Source organism: Salmo trutta, chromosome 7, assembly GCF_901001165.1.
Source record: "Salmo trutta chromosome 7, fSalTru1.1, whole genome shotgun sequence".
In the NCBI taxonomy this organism is placed as follows: domain Eukaryota; kingdom Metazoa; phylum Chordata; class Actinopteri; order Salmoniformes; family Salmonidae; genus Salmo; species Salmo trutta.
In genome coordinates this window covers 5,100,090-5,124,200 of record NC_042963.1, presented here as the reverse complement: position 1 = coordinate 5,124,200, position 24,111 = coordinate 5,100,090, and the positions used below count along the sequence as shown (strand labels likewise).

At 42.3% G+C, this 24,111-nt stretch overlaps 1 protein-coding gene across 5 annotated transcripts in view; it reads left to right on the top strand.

Annotated features, from left to right (window-relative positions):
- LOC115196775 (myocyte-specific enhancer factor 2A) overlaps nt 1-23,753 on the top strand; it is a 96,946-nt gene extending 73,193 nt beyond the window's left edge. For 2 of the 5 annotated variants that reach the window (XM_029757673.1, XM_029757671.1), the window contains exons 5-11: nt 2,374-2,508; nt 4,493-4,718; nt 13,866-14,050; nt 17,582-17,605; nt 21,193-21,316; nt 21,476-21,599; nt 21,800-23,753. In XM_029757673.1, the coding sequence (XP_029613533.1) occupies nt 2,374-2,508; nt 4,493-4,718; nt 13,866-14,050; nt 17,582-17,605; nt 21,193-21,316; nt 21,476-21,599; nt 21,800-22,151 (1,170 nt within the window). In that variant the 3' untranslated portion in view covers nt 22,152-23,753. Of the gene's footprint in view, nt 1-2,171; nt 2,307-2,373; nt 2,509-4,492; nt 4,719-13,865; nt 14,051-17,581; nt 17,606-21,192; nt 21,317-21,475; nt 21,600-21,799 lie in introns of all 5 variants that reach the window. The other 3 variants (XM_029757672.1, XM_029757674.1, XM_029757675.1) reach the window with 3 other exon arrangements.
- Nucleotides 23,754-24,111: the final 358 nt, after the last annotated feature.

The following is a 24,111-nucleotide window of genomic DNA, read 5'->3' as shown; positions in this document are numbered from 1 at the left end:
TTATGTCAGTCATTTACAGTCACTCAATTAGTGCGTCAGCAATTTTTTTTAGATTGTTAAGTTAGTCTAGCCAGCTATCTAAACTTGTAGTAATCATGGGGAAATAATTGATCGGGCACTTGCCCAAGGGCCCTGACCTACAGGGGGCCCCCAATGATTTTGTTAGTCAATCTCACTCAGATATCATATTAACATGGCATAAGTCATGGCAAAATGTGTAGAATTACAGGAAATTAACTCTGAAACATATTTTTTTCCTATTCGCCATTCAAAACGGGGGCCACTAAAAAATTGCCTAGGGCCCCCAAAAGGCTAGGGCCGGCTTTGATCATTCATTACTCATGAGACTTTTTCTCTCTCCTCAGCAGCACTGTCAGACAGATATGACTGATGAGATTTAGGTACTTTTCAGAGTTCTCCTGCTTAAGCTTTTATCTTATACAGCATTTAATCATGTGCCTAAACTAGAGTAGAGGGTCGTTTGATTCAGTACTGGTCAATTTGCTGGGATCAACTGAGCCTTGGTAGACAGGTACATTGTAACCAAGTTATGTTTCACAACATTTCAAGCCTAGGAAATCCAACAGTAATGTGTCATACAGAGCTCATCAGCGTGTTGGTAGCTACTGTAAACAGGGTTGGGTAAGACACGTTGTTAGATAGAGATCAGCCGAGACACCACTGTACTGTCAGAGAGCTGTCAGCAGACGCCAGCTGCTGCTGCAACGACCGTGAACACACACACACACACACACACACACACACACACACACACACACACACACACACACACACACACACACACACACACACACACACACACACACACACACACACACACACACACACACACACACACACACACACATCAGCCTGTGCGTTACCTCCAGCACCTCCATGGTGATGGAGACGGAGGCAGAGACTAAGGGCTCATTAGTGTCTTTGGGCCCAACTACACTCCCTCACACTGTGACCTCTCCATCCAGAGGAGTCAGTGGCCTTGCTGTAGACATCTGGCTCAGAGGCAGCCCAGAGACAGGGGAGGTCACAGCTCTGGACCTGCACCAGCCTGCTAGGGGAACCTGAACAACACACATATAAATAAAGCTTGATTTGCTCTGTCTGGCTTGATATCACATGCTGTCACGAGCTGTCATCAGCTCATGTAAGCACCGTCATTCAGACTCTTAACGAAGCCAAGAGAACCACTCCTCTGATAGAAAGTTACCACAAACACAACGCTGGTTTTATTTCCTTTGTTTTATAGTGTGGGATTCTTTTAAGATGTAAAACAAATCTCATTGGACTTCTATATCACAACACACCACACTGTGTGCTCATGCCTCTTACAATAATCGCTCCATTTCATGCTCTAATAAGCGTCTTTGACCACATATAATAAACTATTTTATTTGCTACATTACTTAACATTGATAAGATCCTGCGAGTGGCAACCATGCAGAATTAAAGTCTGCAACGGTTTGAACTGCTGCTCTGTGGGATCCTCTTATGCCGGGGTGTCTTCCAGCTGGGTGGCTTATGATAACTGAAAGATAATGAAATATGTATTGAAACACACACATGCAGCGAGAGAGAGGGGGAAGATAGAGAGGGAGGGAGATAGAGAGGGAGGGAGATAGAGAGGGAGGGAGATAGAGAGGGAGGGAGATAGAGGAGAGAGAAAGGGAGGGGCGAGAGAGACAACGAGAGAGGGCAGAGAAAGGGTCAGAGACAGAGACAGATAAATATTTAGTTTCTCCTGTGCTGAAGGTCTCTAAATGATGGAAGGATAAGGAGTGATATTTCAATTTCTCTGTCATTGTCAACCATTGCATGGGAGTACAGTACTTGTATCGTTCCCAGCTCACACCAGCACACTGACGGGCCCAAAAATAAGAAATGAATTCAAAATCTGTTTTATTATTTATAAATGTACATGCTAGGGCAGGTTTATTATAATGGTTGCATTATGAATAATTCAATTATTCAATTAATTTGCGTCTTGACATGAATGATGTTTATATGTTTATATTTTTGACAATGTTCATGTTTTGTTCTGGGAACAGGTTTGTAGGGGATGTATCATAATCTAGCTAGACAGAGAGTCATGTGGTAGTAGACTGAGTATCCTGCAGTATACATTGTGTGTGAATTGTGCAATTTTATTTCAGAAATTAAGAAACAAAGGCCATAATGACCTGTGTGCCAGTCCTGATCCAGATGACTGTTTTGGGCACAGCCCCCTCATGGACGACCGTTTCGGCAAACTAAGCGAAGAGAGTGATTTAATGTACAAGCGCTGTGGTGTAAGTACTTCCTCCATCTCTTGCCATTTTTTGTTGATTCCTGTTTTTATGTTGATGTCCACTACAGGCGCTAAACAAGAAAGAACACAGAGGCTGTGATAGCCCGGACCCCGATGCCTCATATGTCCTCACCCCTCACACAGAAGAAAAATATAAAAAAATTAATGAGGAGTTTGATAATATGATGAGAAATCATAAAATCGTAAGTAAATGCAATGTTTTTGCTGCTTGGCTTTGTGGCACAAAGGATTTTGATCTTTTGGTTTTTATTTGTTCTTATTTGTTTATTATCCCACCCTGCAACCTCTGTCAACTACTATAAGTAAACATGGACTATTCAAGCATAACCTTTTTTCCGTTCATTGGAAGTGTAATTGTTTATTTTATTTTTTTGTACTCCAACTTATATTTTGGCACAGCCTGATAAGATCACATTGTTGTTGATAGGTTTAACCTTTTCAAAGATCTTTTGGAATTATCACGTCTTCACATTATTTGAAACATTTGAAAACTATATGAAAAGGAAAGTGGTTTTTTTTATTCCAGAGGAGAAGCTTCTTTATTATCAATGTACATTTCCCCCTGGAAAAAAAAAAGATTCCCATTCTGGCTTAAATATTGACTGGTTCTCTAGCTTTGGTGATTGATGTGTTTTTTTCCCAAAACCCAATTTTCACCCCCAAGCAGATGTGAAAATTGAATCTCTTTTAGTCCCACAGTGGCCAGATCATGTGACTGGGGAAATAAAAAAATGTTTATCTCCCCTTTGCTCATTTTATGGTCTTTCCTGGTTCCCCATCTCCTAGTGGGGCATCCTCCATTCACCTGGGCAAATCATACACTCTTAGAAAAAAAGGTGTTATCTAGAACCTAAAATGTTCTTTGGTTGTCCCCAAAGGAGAACCCTTTGAAGAACCCTTTTGGGCTCCACGTAGAACACTCTGTGGAAAGGGTTCTTCATGGAACCCAAAAGGGTTCTACCTAGAACCAAAAAGGGTTCTTCAAAGGGTTCTCCTATGGGGGACAGTTGAATAACCATTTTAGGTTCAAGATGGCATCTTTTTTTCTAAGTGGATGATTTTCCGAAGTGAATGGAGGACGCCCCACTAGGATATGGGGAACTAGGAGAGACCATACATTGAGCAAAGGAGAGATTATTTTTTAAAGTGTACAGTCCAGTACAGCATCAGTGGACTATCACTGTGTATTTTCCAGTCCTTCATCACGCCACTACCATTACACAGAGCTTTACCTTGAGACAAGAGTGATCTTATTGCGGGTGGCAATCATAGAATCCTGCATAAAGTATAGTGCTTCAACTGTTGTTTTCTCTCATTCTGACATGGAGGGCACCACTGTTTGCAATTAACACACTAATAATATCACTAACTGACTGCTTCACTGGACTATGCTGAATGGAGTGGTCTCACTGTCAACAGTCACTCTCACACACTGTGGATAGTTAGCACTGCGCAGACATGGAGTTGAGTAATATTAACGTCAAGTGATTATAACCCATCATTCTTACTATACGTTTTTATCCAAAATGCTTTCATATTGTTGGAAATTACACAATTACACTATCCTGATTAAAAGAGAAAACATTGTTTTGCAGTGCTGACTATTACAATGCAAGACTGAACACCTGGTACACAGCACTGCTAACGGGCATGTTTCTGAATATGTTTTCAGTGATGTGTAATGATTTTATATAGCAAAATGATTGTTTTGTGCATTTACAATAACATAGTGTTCATTTATACATTTTTTGCATTATTATTTATGAATATATTATACAAGCTTATGACAGCATCATATGTAGTACAGCAATTTTTCAAATTCCACTTTAAAGCATATTATTCAAGACAGTTATTGTTTAATCCCATTACAAGGGTATATTTATTTGTGGCCATTTCTTGGCCATTCAGACTAAATGCGATGTTAATAGAAGTCAATGTGTAAGAGTGTAAGATACACTTTTATAAGCAACCTGGATTAGGAACATGAACAACTTGCCAGCTGCAGTTTGTTTGCCATCAGTTAATAGGACTGCTCTGTTAACCATACCAATATGATTGATGTGGCACCATCACAGATGCCATCTCTGCCATCTCCTTCCCCCTATGACCCTCAGCCCAGTGCCAGGTCTTTGATTCTCCCCATGTCTGTGTGTTTCCCTCCTGTAGCCCACAGCGCTGCCCCAGCAGAACTTCTCCATGCATGTGGCAGTGCCAGTCTCCAACCAGAACACCATGTCCTACAACCCAGGAGGCTCCATGAGCAGCCAGGCCCTGGCCCAGGCCACAGCCTCTCTGAGCGACAGTGGGATGCTCTCTCCCGCTCAGGCCTCCTTACACAGGAACGTGGGCTCCAGTGGGGGCCAGCAGAGGCCCCCTAGTCAAGGCAATGCAGGTCAGTACTGTTACATTTCACCGTTTTTTTTTCTCTCACTACAACTGACTCTACATCCATGGTGGTAAAGATTCAGATCTTTATCCACCAGTTTCCCTCTTGCTCTTCCAGATATAACTTTCTCCATATTTGCCTGATATGTGATATGTTTGCAATGGGCCTATTTGCATCTAGTTTATTATGGGAAAAAGTCCCACTTAATTGAAGGGATCTTTCATGACTCAAGCAAATGTCCAGTGGTGTCAATGAGCTCATGTTACCACTTGTTTACCGCTCTTGTTAATAGTAATGGTTGCATTATGACTCATGTTTGACACCTTTTTAAGACTTGTATTGCTCACAGGAAGTGGGATGAACTAGTAATGTTTTGACACTATAGCTACATCCTCTGTGTTGTGCGGAGTGGTCTGTGCATTCAGCCAGTCCATGCCTTAGCAGGATGCAGAGTTCTGTATGGTAAAAATAGCACTATGCTTGCAGTCCATCTGCATTGGAAATAAGTAATGTATGGCTTTTGTATTCATTTCAGTCACATGAAAAGTGGTAACCACAATTGCAGCACGACCACCTAGCTGGGTAAAATACAATTTCTCTATTCTCTGGGGAGCCACTGAAACAGCAGGGCAGTCTTTAGCCTTACTGCCATCTCATTCACCCAGTTTACAGCTGAATTCATGTGCACTGTGCCTGTAAAGTACCTACTGTACCCAAACACATACAGTGAGGGAAAAAAGTATTTGATCCCCTGCTGATTTTGTACGTTTGCCCACTGACAAAGAAATGATCAGTCTATAATTTTAATGGTAGGTTTATTTGAACAGTGAGAGACAGAATAACAACAAAAAAATCCAGAAAAACGCATGTCAAAAATGTTATAAATTGATTTGCATTTTAATGAGGGAAATAAGTATTTGACCCCTCTGCAAAACATGACTTAGTACTTGGTGGCAAAACCCTTGTTGGCAATCACAGAGGTCAGACGTTTCTTGTAGTTGGCCACCAGGTTTGCACACATCTCAGGAGGGATTTTGTCCCACTCCTCTTTGCAGATCTTCTCCAAGTCATTAAGGTTTCGAGGCTGACGTTTGGCAACTTGAACCTTCAGCTCCCTTCACAGATTGTCTATGGGATTAAGGTCTGGAGACTTGCTAGGCCACTCCAGGACCTTAATGTGCTTCTTCTTGAGCCACTCCTTTGTTGCCTTGGCCGTGTGTTTTGGGTCATTGTCATGCTAGAATACCCATCCACGACCCATTTTCCATCCACGACCCATTTTCAATGCCCTGGCTGAGGGAAGGGGGTTCTCACCCAAGATTTGACGGTACATGGCCCCGTCCATCGTCCCTTTGATGCGGTGAAGTTGTCCTGTCCCCTTAGCAGAAAAACACCCCCAAAGCATAATGTTTGCACCTCCATGTTTGACGGTGGGGATGGTTTTCTTGGGGTCATAGGCAGCATTTCTCCTCCTCCAAACACGGCGGAGTTGAGTTGATGCCAAAGAGCTCCATTTTGGTCTCATCTGACCACAACACTTTCACCCAGTTGTCCTCTGAATCATTCAGATGTTCATTGGCAAACTTCAGATGGGCATGTATATGTGCTTTCTTGAGCAGGGGGACCTTGCGGGCACTGCAGGATTTCAGTCCTTCAAGGCGTAGTGTGTTACCAATTGTTTTCTGGGTGACTATGGTCCAAGCTGCCTGGAGATCATTGACAAGATTCTCCCGTGTAGTTCTGGGCTGATTCCTCACCGTTTTCATGATCATTGCAACTCCACGAGGTGAGATCTTGCATGGAGCCCCAGGCCGAGGGAGATTGACAGTTATTTTGTGTTTCTTCCATTTGCGAATAATCGCACCAACTGTTGTCACCTTCTCACCAAGCTGCTTGGCGATGGTCTTGTAGCCCATTCCAGCCTTGTGTAGGTCTGCAATCTTGTCCCTGACATGCTTGGAGAGCTCTTTGGTCTTGGCCATGGTGGAGAGTTTGGAATCTGATTGATTGATTGCTTCTGTGGACAGGTGTCTTTTATACAGGTAACAAGCTGAGATTAGGAGCACTCCCTTTAAGTGTGTGCTCCTAATCTCAGCTTGTTACCTGTATAAAATACACCTGGGAGCCAGAAATCTATCTGATTGAGAGGGGGTCAAATACTTATTTCCCTCATTAAAATGCAAATCAATTTATAACATTTTTGACATGCGTTTTTCTGGATTTTTTTGTTGTTATTCTGTCTCTCACTGTTCAAATAAACCTACCATTAAAATTATAGACTGATCATTTCTTTGTCAGTGGGCAAACGTACAAAATCAGCAGGGGATCAAATACTTTTTTCCCTCACTGTACAGCACTGCTTTATACCTATTCAGTGGGTAGATTCACAGGTAAATAATATTTTGTTGTTCAGTTCCTTGTACTAGGTTATTACCTTAATATGTATACAAAAGCAAGGCTACTGGCTGGTGGTGTTGTGGTCAGAGTACTAAAGTGTGGACCTGAACATGTCCCTTTACTAACTATGGAATACTGGCATTGTTGCCTTAAAGAAAACACTTTGACTTAGGGCCGTTCCTTGACAACTTTGACTATATGACTGCACAAAGTAAGGACAGAGCCAATGGCCCACTCGCCATAGAACCAGAGAGAATGCATTCCCTCTCACTGATAGCTCCCAGTAGTGGTAGAAGTGATGGAAGTTGTATGTTGTTAGATGTTGTTTCCATGTATTCCACTATTAAATCCTAAACATTTCCAGACACCTCATATTTTCTCTACGGCAGTGGATAACTGAGAGAATGACCCCAGCCTCTTTGGAGGGATTGAGTGCAGCTCTTCCCTGATCCCTGGCTCCCAGCTGAAGGATGCAGATGGTTAATAATATCATTTCGTACATCTCATTAGGTGGCATGCAGTGTAGGACAGACCTGGCAGTGCCAGTGTGGCGTGAGCCCCAGCCCAGCGGGTACAGTAGGTCCTTCAGGAGGAACTCATTAGGTCTCTGTGGCTCTGCCCAAAAGGCCCTCACCTCACTGTCTGTGGCTCTGTCCAAAAGGCCATCACCTCACTGTCTGTGGCTCTGCCCAATAGGCCCTCACCTCACTGTCTGTGGCTCTGCCCAATAGGCCATCACCTCACTGTCTGTGGCTCTGCCCAATAGGCCCTCACCTCACTGTCTGTGGCTCTGCCCAAAAGGCCCTCACCTCACTGTCTGTGGCTCTGCCCAATAGGCCCTCACCTCACTGTCTGTGGCTCTCCCCAATAGGCCCTCACCTCACTGTCTGTGGCTCTGCCCAATAGGCCCTCACCTCACTGTCTGTGGCTCTGCCCAAAAGGCCCTCACCTCACTGTCTGTGACTCTGCCCAATAGGACCTCACCTCACTGTCTGTGGCTCTGCCCAATAGGCCCTCACCTCACTGTCTGTGGCTCTGCCCAATAGGCCCTCACCTCACTGTCTGTATACATGTGCATGTGCCTGCGACATGGTCATCGATGGCTTTTGTCAGATTCTTGGTCATTTATTGCATGCGAGGGGACTGTATTTGTTGTCTGTCTGTGAGTATTGGGAACATTGAAGGCAGTTAGTTAACATGGTCTTCATATCCATGTTAGAGTGATGGTACACTGTCTTTACTGTATAGCAAGACAGCCAAGCTGACTGTCAGCATGTTCTGTTCTGTCCTCAGTACCCTGACAGAGATGCTGTATGTTCACTATATTATTCAGACTGCAGCTAGACAGGTTGGTGAAGTGATTGCATCCAAAGCTCCAAGAGTCAGTCCAAAGGGACAGATCTTTTTTGCCAATGTGTTCCAAAGAAGAGGCGTAGATGGTTGAGTACAGTAACAGAGGAAAATGGCAGCAGCTGCTAATGTCTGGCCAACCGCTATGGTGACACACAATCAAACCACCAAGGACACCAGGAAGGTCACACGTCCATCTGTTCCTCCTGGATAGTAACAGATCAAGACTGCCTCTTGTTCTCAATCGGCTGCTCACTTTGTGTCGCTCCAAACATGTTTGTGGTACAAGTTTTGTTTGGGGTTTAGGGATGACAACAGTCACTATATATTTTCTTAGGGCTATCCTTTCATTGTGAACTTGTTTGTGCCTGAAAGGGTTAACATATTAAAAGGTAGGGTTCAGGCGGCAGATTCTCTTTGGAAGGTAAATAAACACAGTGTTTCCTTTAAGACTGACATCTCCATCCCACCCTCCCTCCTCTAGTTTCCTTCCCTCTATTGACAGGTGCATCTGTTTTTCCCAGTACTTATAAGGCTGGAGAGAGCCTGCAAGATGCCTAGGCCAGCAGAACCCTGGAGGTATTCCGGCCATGACATCCCTCTAAGTCCTCTGTACACAATGACCGGACAGCCTGTCATGGCTGCTATGTGCTGTGTGAGAGGCAGAGGCAGGTGGACGTTAACCCTCTGCCTACCAGACAGGCCACTGTGTCTCATATGATACAGTATTATGATAGTAGTGAAAATACATTATCCAATCAACAGAAGCTATATTTAAAGCTATAGATTATACATTTCGTGAGCCTAGATATGCTGGGTATAAGTTTGAGTCTGTGGTTGGTGAGGTGATTCGATGCTCTCAGTCCGGGCTGGGTGAAATACTTGGTCTGTCTGTATTTGGTCTTTGGCAGTGCTCGGAGCCCTGTCCCTGTGCTGGGTAAGCGGTAATGTTGTGGGGTGCTGTGCCGCCCCCATGCCAAGGGAGGGGTGTCAGCCGTTGGCACACTGGCAGGAGACTGCAGCTGTTGTTTGTACCAAACTGGGTAGAACAGCAGACACAGACTGCTTGGAAGAGAAACCTCTCTCTCTCCAGTGCTGCTGTCAGATGGCCATTCCTTACATAGCTCTGATTTTTCACAAGCAGCAGCTATTGGGAGAGGAGAGGCCTTTTGCACCAGTTCTGTCTTGTTGCTCGCTCTCTTTTCTCCTCCGGTGGTGTGGCTTGATATCACCACTAAGAGGGGCTTACAAGCACGGAGAGTGTCCTGGGAAATGCTCCGGATCACTGATTAAGCCTAGGGAATGGCGGCACTGATCCAAACCCTAATCTCATCTGATATGCCAGCACTTGTCCTCAGAAAGAAAACTCTTTCTTCATATTGATGTACACCGGCAAAGTGCAAATGAATCATTTTGTCCATGGACATGACATGGCATGTCATTGCAGCTTAGTTTTTCTCTCTTCCACATTGTGGAAGCATACGAACTGTAGCTTGAAAGCTTTTTGGAGCCGTTTTCATAGTTTCCTTTCTGCAGCAGTGTGAAGGAGGTCTTTACCACATGTGATATGAGTTGACTATATGTGTTCATTAAGAATGAACATGAGTCTGGTTTCAATCTGAGATCATAACAGGATTTGGCAGCTGACAAACTAACACATGAAAGTGTGTTTCTGTTAATACACCACATCTTACGTTGAGCAGAAATGAGAATTTCATACAGTCATTTCACTCCTAGAACATTACAGGCACCTCGGGTAAATGAGGCTCTGCAGAGGGGTGATGGTAATTTAGCACGAGTTGCATAAAAGCCAGTGTTTAAGATTAAATAAGGGGGAAGGGCTCCACCATTCTTCCTGCAGTCTTAGGAAAAAAAGGCACCTAAAAGAGTTATTTGGATGTCCCCATTGGAGAACCCTTTGAAGAACCTTGTTGGTTCCAGGTAGAAAGACCCATTTCCTTCCAAGTAGCACCCTTTTTGGTTCCAGTCAGAACCCTTTTTGGTTCCATGTAGAGCCCTTTCTACAGAGGGTTATAAGGGTTCTCCTATGGGGATAGCCGAATAACCCTTTTGGAACCCTTTTTTCGAAGTGTGGAGAGGTCTCACAGTGGCTCAGTCCCAGTGCTCTGCAGACATGAATCATGATAAATAAGGAGAGTGGAGAGCAGTGGGTGTGGAGAGCACATAAGCCTAGTGAGGGTCAGAATATTCACTCACAACATACAGTATTCTGGTTTTGCAGGCAAATTGTTGTAGCTGTATTTTAATTCTGTATTTTCAGAGAGCAGTTTTTGATAGCAATTATTTTTCAATTGTTCTGTCTAAAATGAGCCATCTGTTTTGGCTCTCGTTCAAATACCTAAACCTTGGCTCACGAGAAGGCTATGAACTTCTTATGCTTTGCTCAAACATAAATGATATGGATGTAATTAAAGCAACTCTGTGATATCGTTTTTTACACCTAATTAGCAATCCAATGTGGAATTCTTTGTGTGATACAGTCACACTCCTCAATGCATTAGAGATGCTTTGCACACAGTTTCACTCTTTCCATGCTCTCTCTCACTCTGTTGAGCATTAAGAATGAGAGCTTGTCAGAATGTTAGGGGATGTGACTCTTCTCTCTCTTATGCAATATGCCTGCAAGCTGTGCAGATTCCTTCATTAATACTGGAGAGTTACAGGCTCTTAAAGAGCGATTGCAAGAGCTGTTTGTGTGTCAAAGAGAGTCTATCTGAACATATTATTCCTCTATTTCTTGAGAACCGTGGAAGCCGTTGTTCCCAGTGGATTACCACTTCCAGTGTGTGTTTTTTCCATTAAGAAAGCATTCTAAACTGTATTTGTTTTTATACTAAGGGGCCCTCCAAGTGGAATATGGATTTCTTGGAACAGCTAACTAGTGAGTGAGTGACTGCACTGCAGTCTCACAAACTGTGGCCCTGCTCTCTGCTTCCTGAGCCAAAACAATACCAGAGCACCCGCTAAAGAGTTTCTATCCAGGCTCATTAATGGACGCTATTATTAGAATTTGCTCTCTTTTCCACTTAATCTATTAGAGGCTCTTGATTCACATCCATTAATCTTTTCTCATTCATGTATGCATATTCTCTTCCCTCACTGAGACTCAAGTTCCTCTGGTGTTTGCCTAATGACAGTCAGGTCCGGTCAGTTCTGCATCACTTGCTCTTCAATGCATTCTAGTGAAAGCACAATTTAGTCAACAGAGTTTATTTTGTCTTACGTTCAGATGAAAACTAAATGTTTGAGTGGTACATACAGCCTCTTATGTAATCCTGCTCCACGGTGGGCTGTGTTAATTATTTACAACAAAGAGTATATTTATTTACCCAAACAGAAACTAAACATTCTACATGTTCTAGGTTCATTCACTGATGATTTGATGGCAGAAGAACCATTCTGGTTCAGATAACACACAGAAAACAAATCTGCAAAGATGTTTCTGCCAAAAGGCTTGTGTGATCTGTGGTCTCTGCATGTGATAATTGTCTTGTTTCAAAATGTACTGTAAGGTAAAAATAGTTGTTCTGTCTTGTAATGGTGCCCCATTTTAGTGACTGTTTTAAATGGATACTGGCTTCAATTACATCTAAGTATTTTGTTAATCAGCAATTTCAGGCATTATGCTCTGCACAAATGTACTTTACAATTCTGCATGTTGCTTTTGTGCACAACTGGCTGTAGGCTTTGTACAACTAGCTTCAAGGAGCATGTTTTTTCTCCGTTACGCCACAGTTACTGCCTGAAATGCCGACACATTCACGTTTGTGAAACAACATATTTTCATTTTGAACTGAATCCCTGTGATGATACCATAGGCCTCTGATCATTATCAGAGCTGTGTTGCTGCACCTTTTACAGTCAGGACCCTCCCCCTCCTGAACACCAGCCCAGATATTGCCTCGCTTGATTTGCCCACCCACCCCCACAACTTTTTCTGAGTAGAGCCGAGAAGAGAAGAAACCTCTGTGTGGAAATACACAACCAGGGTTGTGTCTTATCAGAAAATAATACATCTTTCTCAGAAACAAAGAATTATCATTTAGACAGATTTATCACCTTTTTGATAGTGAAGATACCTTCTTTGCAACTGTTGTTGACCCATGTGGTACTCGTCCTCCAATGAACCTATATTCATGTTAAAATACAGGATTTTTTGTTATAAGCAATAGCAGTCTCCTATTTGTAGGGTTTGGGTAATTTACATAGCTAATTATATGCGTGCACCTTAGTTTTTACTGCAGTATAAGATGAAAGCGAGTGCTGGGAGCGATAGTAGCTTGCGTTGCGTATGCTGTTGATTCAGCTGTGACATACCATTGTATGTCTCATAACTGTTTATTTGGCCGTGTATTGTGGGGGTTCTTATCTGTAGCTAGAGAGGTGATTGTTCCATTATGTCACTGCTTATCCTGCAGCCTGCTTGTGTTTCACTGGGCTCTATACAACACAATGGAGTGCTCAGTTACTTGTTGAAGTGTGACACTGATCTGTTGATGAAATACTAGATAGCATTGATTCTTTCATCCCTCTGTTTCTCATTATTTTCCAGATTCTGATATCCATTTTTTCAATGTTCTGATTCATCAGAATGGTTATAGCTGAATAATGCATCAAAAAGAGATATAAACTGCTAGTGCATTTGCAAATACTCTCACATTGATTTCATAGCATAGCATGTCATTGATTTCATAAAATATATAGCTCACTTCAGCCCCAGTTCAGGCATTGTGCGACATGGTACTGGTCCTTCTCCTGATCAGCTCTGAGATGGTGTCATTGCCTTGTGTCTGCTTTCACTTTGTTTTAGAACAGTTGCCACAGGAAGTGACTCTGGGTGGGGGGGTAAACCAGCCTTATGACTCATTTGTTCTGTAAATCTACCATTAGAGTAGAGAAGAAATGACAGTCCACACATACGTATATAGTACTACGAATACAGTACAATGAGTACATAGATAGTCTTGCATACTGTAGCACGACATAGTATTCTCATATTGTCACACCAAAAAAGTACCATAGCAATCCTTAGCAAACAGTTTTACCCAACTGTAATGGCTTGCTTTTGCCACCTTAAACAGCAGTCACAGTACATTTGTTAAGGGAATTGCTCCTCATCCCAGGATACAAGGAGTTGATTTTGATATCGTCACTCCCAGCAAGAATGAAAGGCTCATAAATTCTGAAATGGACGTTTTATTTTGGTAAATGTGCAGGATAATTATCTGAGCCTATTAAAACTTCCCAGAGGGTTGGGAACACTTAACGTAGCGTGCCGTGGCAAGCTATGCAGCTTTGAAATGGTGCGTTGGAGATTTAGCAGATGACTGTTGTTGTAGTGTCTCACAGTCCCATGTCGGCTTCTGTCTCTGTCTCTCTCTGCAGGGAATGGCTTTGTCAACCCTAGGGGCTCTCCGGGACTCCTGGGCGCAACCAGCGGGAACAGCCTGGGGAAAGTCATGCCCACCAAGTCTCCACCGCCCCCTGGAGGGAACATGGGGATGGGCAACCGCAAGCCAGACCTGAGAGTGCTGATCCCCCCGTCCAGCAAAGGCATGATGCCCCCACTGGTGAGTAGCCTACAGTCCCCACTCCTCACTGCACTTGAGCAGACTGGTAGAACACTGCGTGTGTCTACCTCGGGGCTGCACCGATTTTGGCTTCTTTGTCCCTCACATGTGTGCAACAGAGGCAGTTTTATTCCCCCTCACAGGATTGTGATGGTATTATTGTGGTATAGTGTGCAATGTTGGAAATGTTTTGGAGCAGGAGAAATGGTCCTCCTCACTTGAGGATATCAGTGCTGTCTGAGGACCTCGTGCGTCATTCCTGGTGGGACAGGTTTACCTGCAGCCTAGATTCACTTATTACATCAACAATAATCAGCGAGCGGCATTCGTTCTCATGCTGCATTTTTATTTGATCACCTACAGGAGCTAGACTCTGGACGGTGACAAGAACACAAACAGCACAGCTGCTAGCTAGGCTATACTGTACCTCTGAAGCCCAGGGGCCACATTTATAACCGTTGCATACATTTTACAAAAATATTGTGATTTCTAAACTTGGCGCACGCCAAACCTACACTCTTCCCGCTATACGGTAAATCAGACCTATCGTAAAACTGTGCAGGTGTGTTAGAGCATTATAACGCCGCCTAAAAAGGATCATTATTAACTTGTTATGGTGACAATATTTATTTTACTTATTTGCTGCATACTTTGGAAGTATTGGAATTAGGCCAAGAGAGTATCTAAAAGAAATAGCAATGGCCAACGTGATCAAATGTTTTTGGAGGTGTTGGCAGAATGTTTTCTTTTGCAGTGACATTTGCTGTATCTGACCATTTCTGAAACAATTGAAAATTGTTGTGGACCTGTAAACAGATCGTTTGAATTCAATACTGTTTTGCATTTACTTTTACCCAAACCTAAATATGCGCTGCCCGTGAATTCTGAAACATTGTCTATTCGGGAAAAAATGTGAACTACAATAGGCCTAGTTACAGTGGTAGTCTACACATTTCAACTGTCTGTTCACCTGTTCAATTCTACTTTAAGTTATAAACCGCGCTCCCTTTCGGATGCATAGAGTAAAAACGATTGAAATTATAATAGCCTATCTAATAGGCCCAATTATATGAGAGATGCGCATAGTCATTTGTTGTACGGCTACTTCGGTATTATGAACTCATCATGGCCAGAGAAAGTGAGGAATGTATGCTGCAATGGTTATGATGTATATAAATGAAATACTGTCTACTCAAGAAATTTCACATTACAGTATTCAGACATCAAACGTCAATGGAAAAGGTGAGCCGTCTGTTCTACCATTAAGTTAAACTGCGCTTCGGATTTTTGTTATGAATAAGAGTGTCATCATACAGTATATTCCCCATTTGCACAAGGCTACTATAGGGTAGTTTTGCCTTCTTGCAATGCAATACTTCAACCTCTAGAAACTGTGTAGTCCTACGCATGGTCTAAAGATTGCGGGACGATAAGCACATTCTCAAGTCAAGTTACGTTCTTCTAAATGCCAACTTTTGCATGTTTTGGAACATATTCTGTGCATACACAACATTTATAAATGAGGCCCCAGGTGCCTTAACAGTTACTCAATTATAAATATTGAAATTAGAGGACCTCTCTAATTCTGATAATGAATGTGCAGAGAGCTCTGACCACATTGAGCATCTGAGGCTGCACTACACTGCCATGGCCATAAATCTTTCCAACCTACAGTACATGTTGCTGGAGCTCTCAGCAATGGGTGTTCCTCCAAGACACTTGTATGGTAAATATACCTGGGGTTACCATGGCGTGAGTACCCCTGATACATCTACCAGTCTGGAGCAACGGATCAACATGTGTGTGTTACCATGCCAACATCTGGAAGTGGTAGGGTTCCCAAACCAAACCAAACCAAACCTCAGAGCTTCCCGTGTTGGGGAGTAGTGAACTACATATAGTTAAACTAGTCATTTAACTACATTTGCAGTAGCTTGGTGGTAGTTGAACTAAATTCAAATCTACGTAGTGTTTTCAGTAGTTAATTACTGTTTTTACATGTAGCGGTGTAGCTAACTACTGGAACTACACACTACATTTTTTCCGTAGGGGTGGCATTAGTGTAGCTTAACTTCTTTCAGTGTGAAGTAATTGGTAGCTTGGTAAACTATCTTCTCAGAGTAGCTTCCACAACACAGAGATTCAGACATCACAAGGACAAACCAATTATGGCTGCGTTTAGACAGGCGGCCCAATTCTGATATTTTTTCCACTAATTGGTCTTTTGACCAATCACATCAGATCTTTTCACATCAGATCTTTTTTCAGAGCTGATCTGATTGGTCAAAAGACCAATTAGTGAAATAAGGATCATATTTGGGCTGCCTGTCTAAATGCAGCCTTAGTGTTCATTATTAGAACTATTGAGCAGGATTACAATGTTTCAGACAGAGAGATTCTAGAAGTCCTGAATGTGTCAGTAGTATTGAGACAAAAGGGAGGGCCTGCTCAGCTCTGCTCTGTCAGCGTAAACGCAGCGTTCCAGATGGGTTAAGGCAGCGTTGTGGGCTGGCAGGTCTTCAGACAGCCTGCCATTAGGCCATAATGGTATTAAATTAATCACATCTCAGTGTGACAGAGTGGGGATGAAGGCTTAATCAGGGGCCCAGAGTGTGAGCCAGATAATATCTTGTCGCCCTTGTCGTGTCTTCCTGCCGCTATTGATTGAGTGTGGGTATTATTAAGACAGTCCTGGCCAGGGCACAGTCAGTCCCTCAGCACAGGGAAGAAGGAAGAGGGGCTTCTAGTTAGCCTCTTGTCTAGCAGAACAGTAGGCCTCACATACAGAGACTCCTGTAATCTACTAGGTGAAACAAAAATGCACAATATGCAGGTATCAATGAATTACATTGACTTGTACATCATTGACTACTCTACTTTATAGATAGCTACACATATTTGATGACATTACAGTTTGCATTGAGTTGACCTAACTGGTCAGTTTTAGTTTCTTGAACTCAGTTTTATTTAAAGTAAGTGGAGAGCCTTCCAAATGAGTCAAGCTATAGCCTCAGGATTGATGATGTAATTAGATGGATGCATGAGAGGTTAAGCACTTATTCAATGTGAGTCCAAGTCATTAAGTGTGTTTGCTGACTTAAACCATTCTTGCTAGAGTGTCTTTAATAATTGACTCTAAAGTTGACCCATTTTGGTTTTACACCAGTAACCTTCTGAGTAGCAAATAGTTATGGGTCCAAAATGATAGGTCTTACTCTGAAATGGTCACAAACCCAAGCTAAAGTGTTATAACATGGTCATTTAGCAGGCACTTTTATCCAAAGCATTGTACAGTACTGCCTTTGACAAAGACATTGCATTTGACAAAGAAGGTTTTGCAAGGTAACATGAATAGCAGAGGACAGAGTGAATATTTAAGTCTAGAGGGCAGGCACGTCTAGATGACTTTTACTCGTGGAATACAATCAGGCAATTAGGACTTTGGTTTTCAACATCAAAAGGGTGACTGTAGAAGCCATCCTGACCTTCTCTTGTAACCCTGCCTCTCTTCTTCTCTTCTGTTGAGAGCAGTCGGAGGAGGAGGAAATACATTTGGTGAGTTTTGAGAAAAATGGCTGAATGAACACACTTTCAATTTCATCGTAACAACAACGAGGCAAATAGATAAGTAATAACATGTTCAGGAGTGAAGGCTGTTCTTGACCTGTAGATTTGAATACCTTGAACTGAGTTTATTGAATTTATTTGATTGAATGGATTTTCTTTTTATAAAGACTAAATTGAGAAATGAAGAGCAGCGTCAGTGTTTCAATGCATGTCATGAACCTGGCAAGATGCCTCAACCTGTCTAATGTGCTGAGCACCGCCACTCCCATGTGTTGTTCAGGGAATGCTTGAATGTTTCTGTTTGTTTGTGAGTGAGCACACGATGCACACATTCACTAGAACAATTAGACAGATCATTATCACTCCTGCGTCTTGTTACTTCAAGAAAGTAGTTTGGACACACATCGTTACATACAGGTGAAGTCGAAAGTTTACATACACTTAGGTTGGAGTCATTAAAACTCGTTTTTCAACCACTCCACAAATTTCTTGTTAACAAACTATAGTTTTGGCAAGTCGGTTAGGACATCTACTTTGTGCATGACACAAGTAATTTTTCCAACAATTGTTTACAGACAGATTATTTCACTTATAATTCACTGTATCACAATTCCAGTGGGTCAGAAGTTTACATACACTAAGTTGACTGTGCCTTTAAACAGCATGGAAAATTCCCAAAAATGATGTCATGGCTTTAGAAGCTTCTGATAGGCAAATTGACATCATTTGAGTCAATTGGAGGTGTACCTGTGGATGTATTTCAAGGCCTACCTTCAAACTCAGTGCCTCTTTGCTTGACATCATGGGAAAATCAAAAGACATCAGCCAAGACCTCAGAAAAAGATTGTAGACCTCCACAAGTCTGGTTCATCATTGGGAGCAATTTCCAAATGCCTGAAGGTACCATGTTCATCTGTACAAACAATTGTACGGAAGTATAAACACCATGGGACCATGCAGCCGTCATACCGCTCAGGAAGGAGACACGCTCTGTCTCCTAGAGATGAACGTACTTTGGTGTGAAAAGTGCAAATCAATCCCAGAACAACAGCAAAGGACCTTGTGAAGATGCTGGAGGAAACACGTACAAAAGTATCTACCGTAAATTCCGGACTATAAGCCGCAACTTTTTTCCCAGGCTTTGAACCTCGCAGCTTAAACAATGACGCGGCTAATATATGGATTTTTCCCGCTTTCAATTTTTTTTTCTCCAAAAAAACACATTCTGTGACGTGCTCAGTGTTTTGCCGGCATGAAGCTTTCATTAGACCAATGAAATTGCCGAACTTTTTTGTTTACTGTTTAGATTAAATCGAGCGCTCTCAAACTTCCCATCATTCTGATTACGGTAGTCATTTTGTCACCCTCATCATGGCAAAGACATGGAGAAATGCATATGATGCAGCTTTCAAGTTGAAGGCGATTGATCTGGCTGTTGGAAAAGGAAATAGAGCTGCTGCACGGGAGCTTGGTCTTAATGAGTCGATGATAAGACGTTGGAAACAGCAGCGTGAGGAATTGACTCAGTGCAAAAAGACAACTAAAGCTTACTGCAAATTTTTTGTTACAAGCCGTGTTTCGTTAAAGCCTATTTATTTTTGTTACAAGCCGTGTTTCGTTAAAGCCTATTTATTTTTGTTACAAGCCGTGTTTCGTTAAAGCCTGTGTAAAGTTAATTTGTTTCAATGTACTGGTAGGCACCTGCGGCTTATAGACATGTGCGGCTTATTTATGTTCAAAATAAATAAAAAAATTAATTCAGTGGGTGCGGCTTATATTCAGGTGCGCTTAATAGTCCTGAAATTACGGTATATCCACAGTAAAACGAGTCCTATATCGACATAACCTGAAAGGCCGCTCAGCAAGGAAGAAGCCACTGCTTCAAAACCACCAGAAAAAAGTTTGACTACGGTTTGCAACTGCACATGGGGACAAAGATCGTACTTTTTAGAGAAATGTCCTCTGGTCTGATGAAACAAAAATAGAACTGTTTGGCCATAATGACCATCATTATGTTTGGAGGAAAAAGGGGGAGGCTTGCAAGCCAAAGAACACCATCCAAACCTAGGATTAAATATCAGGAATTGTGAAAATCGGAGTTTAAATGTATTGGGCTAAGGTGTATGTAAACTTCTGACTTCAACAGTATAACTGTTTTAAACAAAGGTTTTGTAATATGTATAAAATTACAAAGTAATTTCCAAAGAACAGATTTCAAAACTTGGATTGTTCTTCATGGGGAGGGGCAGATTACTTCATTGTGGATTATGTAATTCTTAGAAGCTTGTTTTTGGACGATGTCATCTGGTTGGAGAGAGTAGGAGCAGCAGATATTTCCAAGGAAGTTATCAAACTGTCATGATGCAATATTGCCTCAAATGAAACCCTCAACTGCACTATATTACAAATTGCCACACCAGACCTGCTCAGATCACAGAGTAATCATATGATATGACATGCTGTATGTGTTTCCTAGATTGATGCAGTAAAAGGTGTCTCTTGACGTTATTCCCACCCAGATCACAAACAGTCCTGCAGCTCATGCTAACTCTGCCATTTTGCCTCTGTTAGCTGCTAGCAAAATAGTCTCACTTTCACATCAGAACAAACAAGTGTAGCATTAAACGTTTATATTAGAGGGTACATAATGAACAGAATACTATATTCTGAGAAGATTTGACTAAAGCATCCATAGATGGATAAATGAGCCAACATTTGACCAGTGAGTGTGTGGTCCTAATGAGTGCCTACCATGATTGGCATTCTGGGAGCTTGTGTGATCCTGTTGCTGCTGCATGAAGGCACTGTGTTGTGTGACTGTGTGCTTGGGACAGCATGCAGCCACTGCACCCAGGATTGCGTTTTTTTAGGAGTTATGTAGTAGCTGCTATATGTTATAAAAAAATGAAGGACCTGTCTCTCTTTCTGGCAGTAGTAGTAAGACATCTGTGTTTTTTTTAGACATCTTTGGTAGTTATTGAATTGACCATTTTCTTTATTCACAGTCTATAAACAATTTGAGTGCCGAAGAGCATTTGCCTTAGCTTGTGAGGAAATCTGAATTCAACAACGAGTGCATGTCAGCACAAAATCCCACTATCGTGTATGGTAAAACGGTATTCTATTTCAAAACTTTATTCCTGTTTCTGATGATCCATAATCTGTTTACAGATTTACCCACAAACAACATTCAATTTATCAATATTGGACAAAAACAGTTTTTAAGTCTTTATGGGATATAGTTTTTTCTTATTACACATTTTGTCAAACAGCCATCATATAATACAAACATGGCTCAATACGTTGTCGAGATTGTAGCTACATGTGACATGAAGCTACAGTGCTACTGCTTGGTGGGAAGTAGTATTGCAACACATTTTTCATTGCTAAGTTATTATAGTCTTATCATATTATGACTTTAAAAAAATGCTCTGCAGCTAATATATACATAACATAACATGTTTTTAGCTATATCAATTTACCATCTTGCACTTTGGGTTCACCACAGTAAGTCTTTACAGCACCCTACAGGGTTGTTTTGTTCATTAAACCTGTTTTCTTTGTACTGTTTACAGAACACCCACAGGATAAACAGCTCCCAGTCCCAGCTACTGGCCACCCCAGTAGTGTCTGTCACCACCCCCAGTCTGCCCCCCCAAGGCCTGGTCTACTCAGGCATGCCCACCGGCTACAACACCGGTGAGTCTACCCCTCTGTCCCCTGCCACGGCTGCCTCGGCGCTGCCTGCCTGGCTCATACTGATTGGTCTGGTCTCCTGTGGTGAGAGGTGTTGCTGCAGTAGCAGTGGGAGGGGGAGTGTGTGTATCTCACTGTTCTCTGGTGCTGTTGTTGTTGCAGAGTACTCCCTGAGCAGTGCAGAGATCTCCTCCCTACAGGGCTTCGGCTCTCCAGGGCTCTCTTTGGGCTCCATGTCGGCATGGCAACAACATCAACTGGGCCAGGCAGCTCTCAGCTCTTTGGTGTGAGTAACACACTAGCAAACACACACACAAACACATAGACACCCACGCATTAATAGAATATTCAGTGCACACATTATATACACGTTCAAAGTACATAGCTTGGACTCTTTCAAATGTCAATTTTCCAACCACCACTCCAAGCACCTGATCTATGTTACTATCCAAATGGCCACTGACCCCGTGCTGTTCCTCTCTACAGGGGTGGTGGTCACCTACCTCAGGGCTCCAACCTCTCTATCAACACCAGCCAGAACATCAACATCAAGTCAGAGCCCATCTCCCCACCGCGGGAGCGCGTCACCTCCTCTGGCTTCCCCCAGCAGCAGCAGCAGCAGCAGCAGCAGCAGGCGTCCAGCCGGCAGGACCTGGGCCGCTCGCCAGTGGACAGCCTCAGCTCCTCCTGCAGCTCGTACGATGGCAGCGACCGCGAAGACCACCGGCCGGACTTCCACTCCTCGTCCATGGGACTGGGCAGACCCCCAGCCGGCACCGAGGACAACAGGGAGAACCCCTCTGTCAAGCGCATGCGCATGGACACCTGGGTGACATAGAGTCACTCAGTCAGGCCTCCAGTCACCAGCTAGTCAGATGGAGGGAGGGAGAGGGTAGACTTGGGGGAGAGATGGATGGGGTAGGAAAGGTCCTTATAATTATCATTATAATATTATTATTTAACTCCATTTCATTTTGTAAGAAGGAGAATGGCAAATAAATTAAATACGTCTCACATTAATAAGAAAAACATTCAAGTAGTTGGACTGAATTATGTACACAAACAGATGTTATCAGGTACTGGGTGCGAATTAGATGTTTGCAGGAGTCTGATGTTCAAAGGAAAAAAAAGAAGAAAAAAACTAATCTAGATTATTGTAGTCACTGGTCTAGTCTGGCACTTGTAGTTGCTGTTTTTGCTGTTGTGGTTGCAAATTACAAACAATCCAAAAAGTCAGTGTTGCCTGCTGGCTGAGGGCCCCTGCTTGTGGCGTCCACTGTTAGAGCTCATGTTTCACTACATGGTATAACCTCATACGACTTTAATCTCATACAACTTTGTCTCAATTTGTCTCTTCTATTAACTTATTAAATCAATAGATGTGAAATCAAATTTTAAAACAATTTCGACCTCAGAGACTGTTGTTTTTCATTTGAAAGAAGTTTCCCTTGTGCGGTTTGAGACAGGAAAAGCTATCCTGTATGGGAAGGACATGGCTCAGAGTCATGTGTTTAGTTCTAAAAGAAATAGGAAATAGTATATTGCAATAATAACATTCATTTTATAATCTGATATATGGGACATTAACATTATGGGAAATTGTCCAGTTGAACTGGTAACATGGTAATAGGAAGAAATCTTCTCATTGCTCCAACAATTCATTGGTAATGTAAGCCAAAGCTGCACTGTACGTTTCTTTCTGTTATTTTGTAGCTATGGTTTCCTAGCAATTCTCTCAAAAACAATTGTTCATTTTAGTTTTGTTTTTACTGTGCTTTGTTACAAACATTATAAAGACATGCAAGCCAGATCTTGAATCAATATCTCAAGCCATGAACACTTGGTGTTCTGTTTGTTAAATTAAACATTTGAGCCAAACACTTTCTTTTGTTATGTAAATAGCAACTTTAATATATATATATATATCACCTTGGTGTAAGTACGTATGTATTGTACCATCACCAGATTCAAGAAAAAGGTATATTTTTGTGGATTACTGCCGTGTTTACAGGGCGAGATCCTTATTAAGTAGATTATTCACTGGTTAATATTTACTATTTTGTTAATTATACTGTACTTTCTTCAAAATTGAATTACTACCGTTATAATCAAAGTGGTTTTCTTTCCAGAGAGTAGTTTTTTGGGTTGTTTTCTCTTTAATAGTGGTGAATGTCTGTCCTTAAGAAATTGTAATAACAGTGATGTAAGGTTAAAGTTCCACTATATCTTATGTTGTGAAGGATAATCTCAACGCTGAGGAAAATATGGTTTAGGGTTAGGCTATTTACCTGTAGCTGCTGAATACACTGCCAACTTTCAAACCCAAGGTCCCATCTCAGCATTGAAAAACCATCCATTGTGATTGTGCTTTGCTCGATTGAAAGACATGCCATTTCATGAACCATGCCAATAAACCTATTTGGGTCGCTCCACGAAAAGAGTGCCTTTTGCGTCACTTTGATATTTGAAGTAGAAATTGTGCACCAATATTGCATTTTAAAAGCCTGTTATGTTAAATTAAGTGCACTTTAATATACACTGAGTGTACAAAACATTAAGAACACCTTCCTAATATTGAGTTGCACCCCCTCTCCCCTTTTGCCATCAGAACTGCCTCAATTTGTCGGGGCATGGACTCCAGAGGGATGCTGGCCCATGTTGATTCCAATGCTTCCCACATTTGTGCCAAGTTGGCTGGATGTCCTTTGGGTGGTGGACCATTCTTGATACACACAGAAAACTGTTGAGCGTGAAAAACCCAGCAGAGTTGCAGTTCTTGACACGAACCGGTGCGCCTG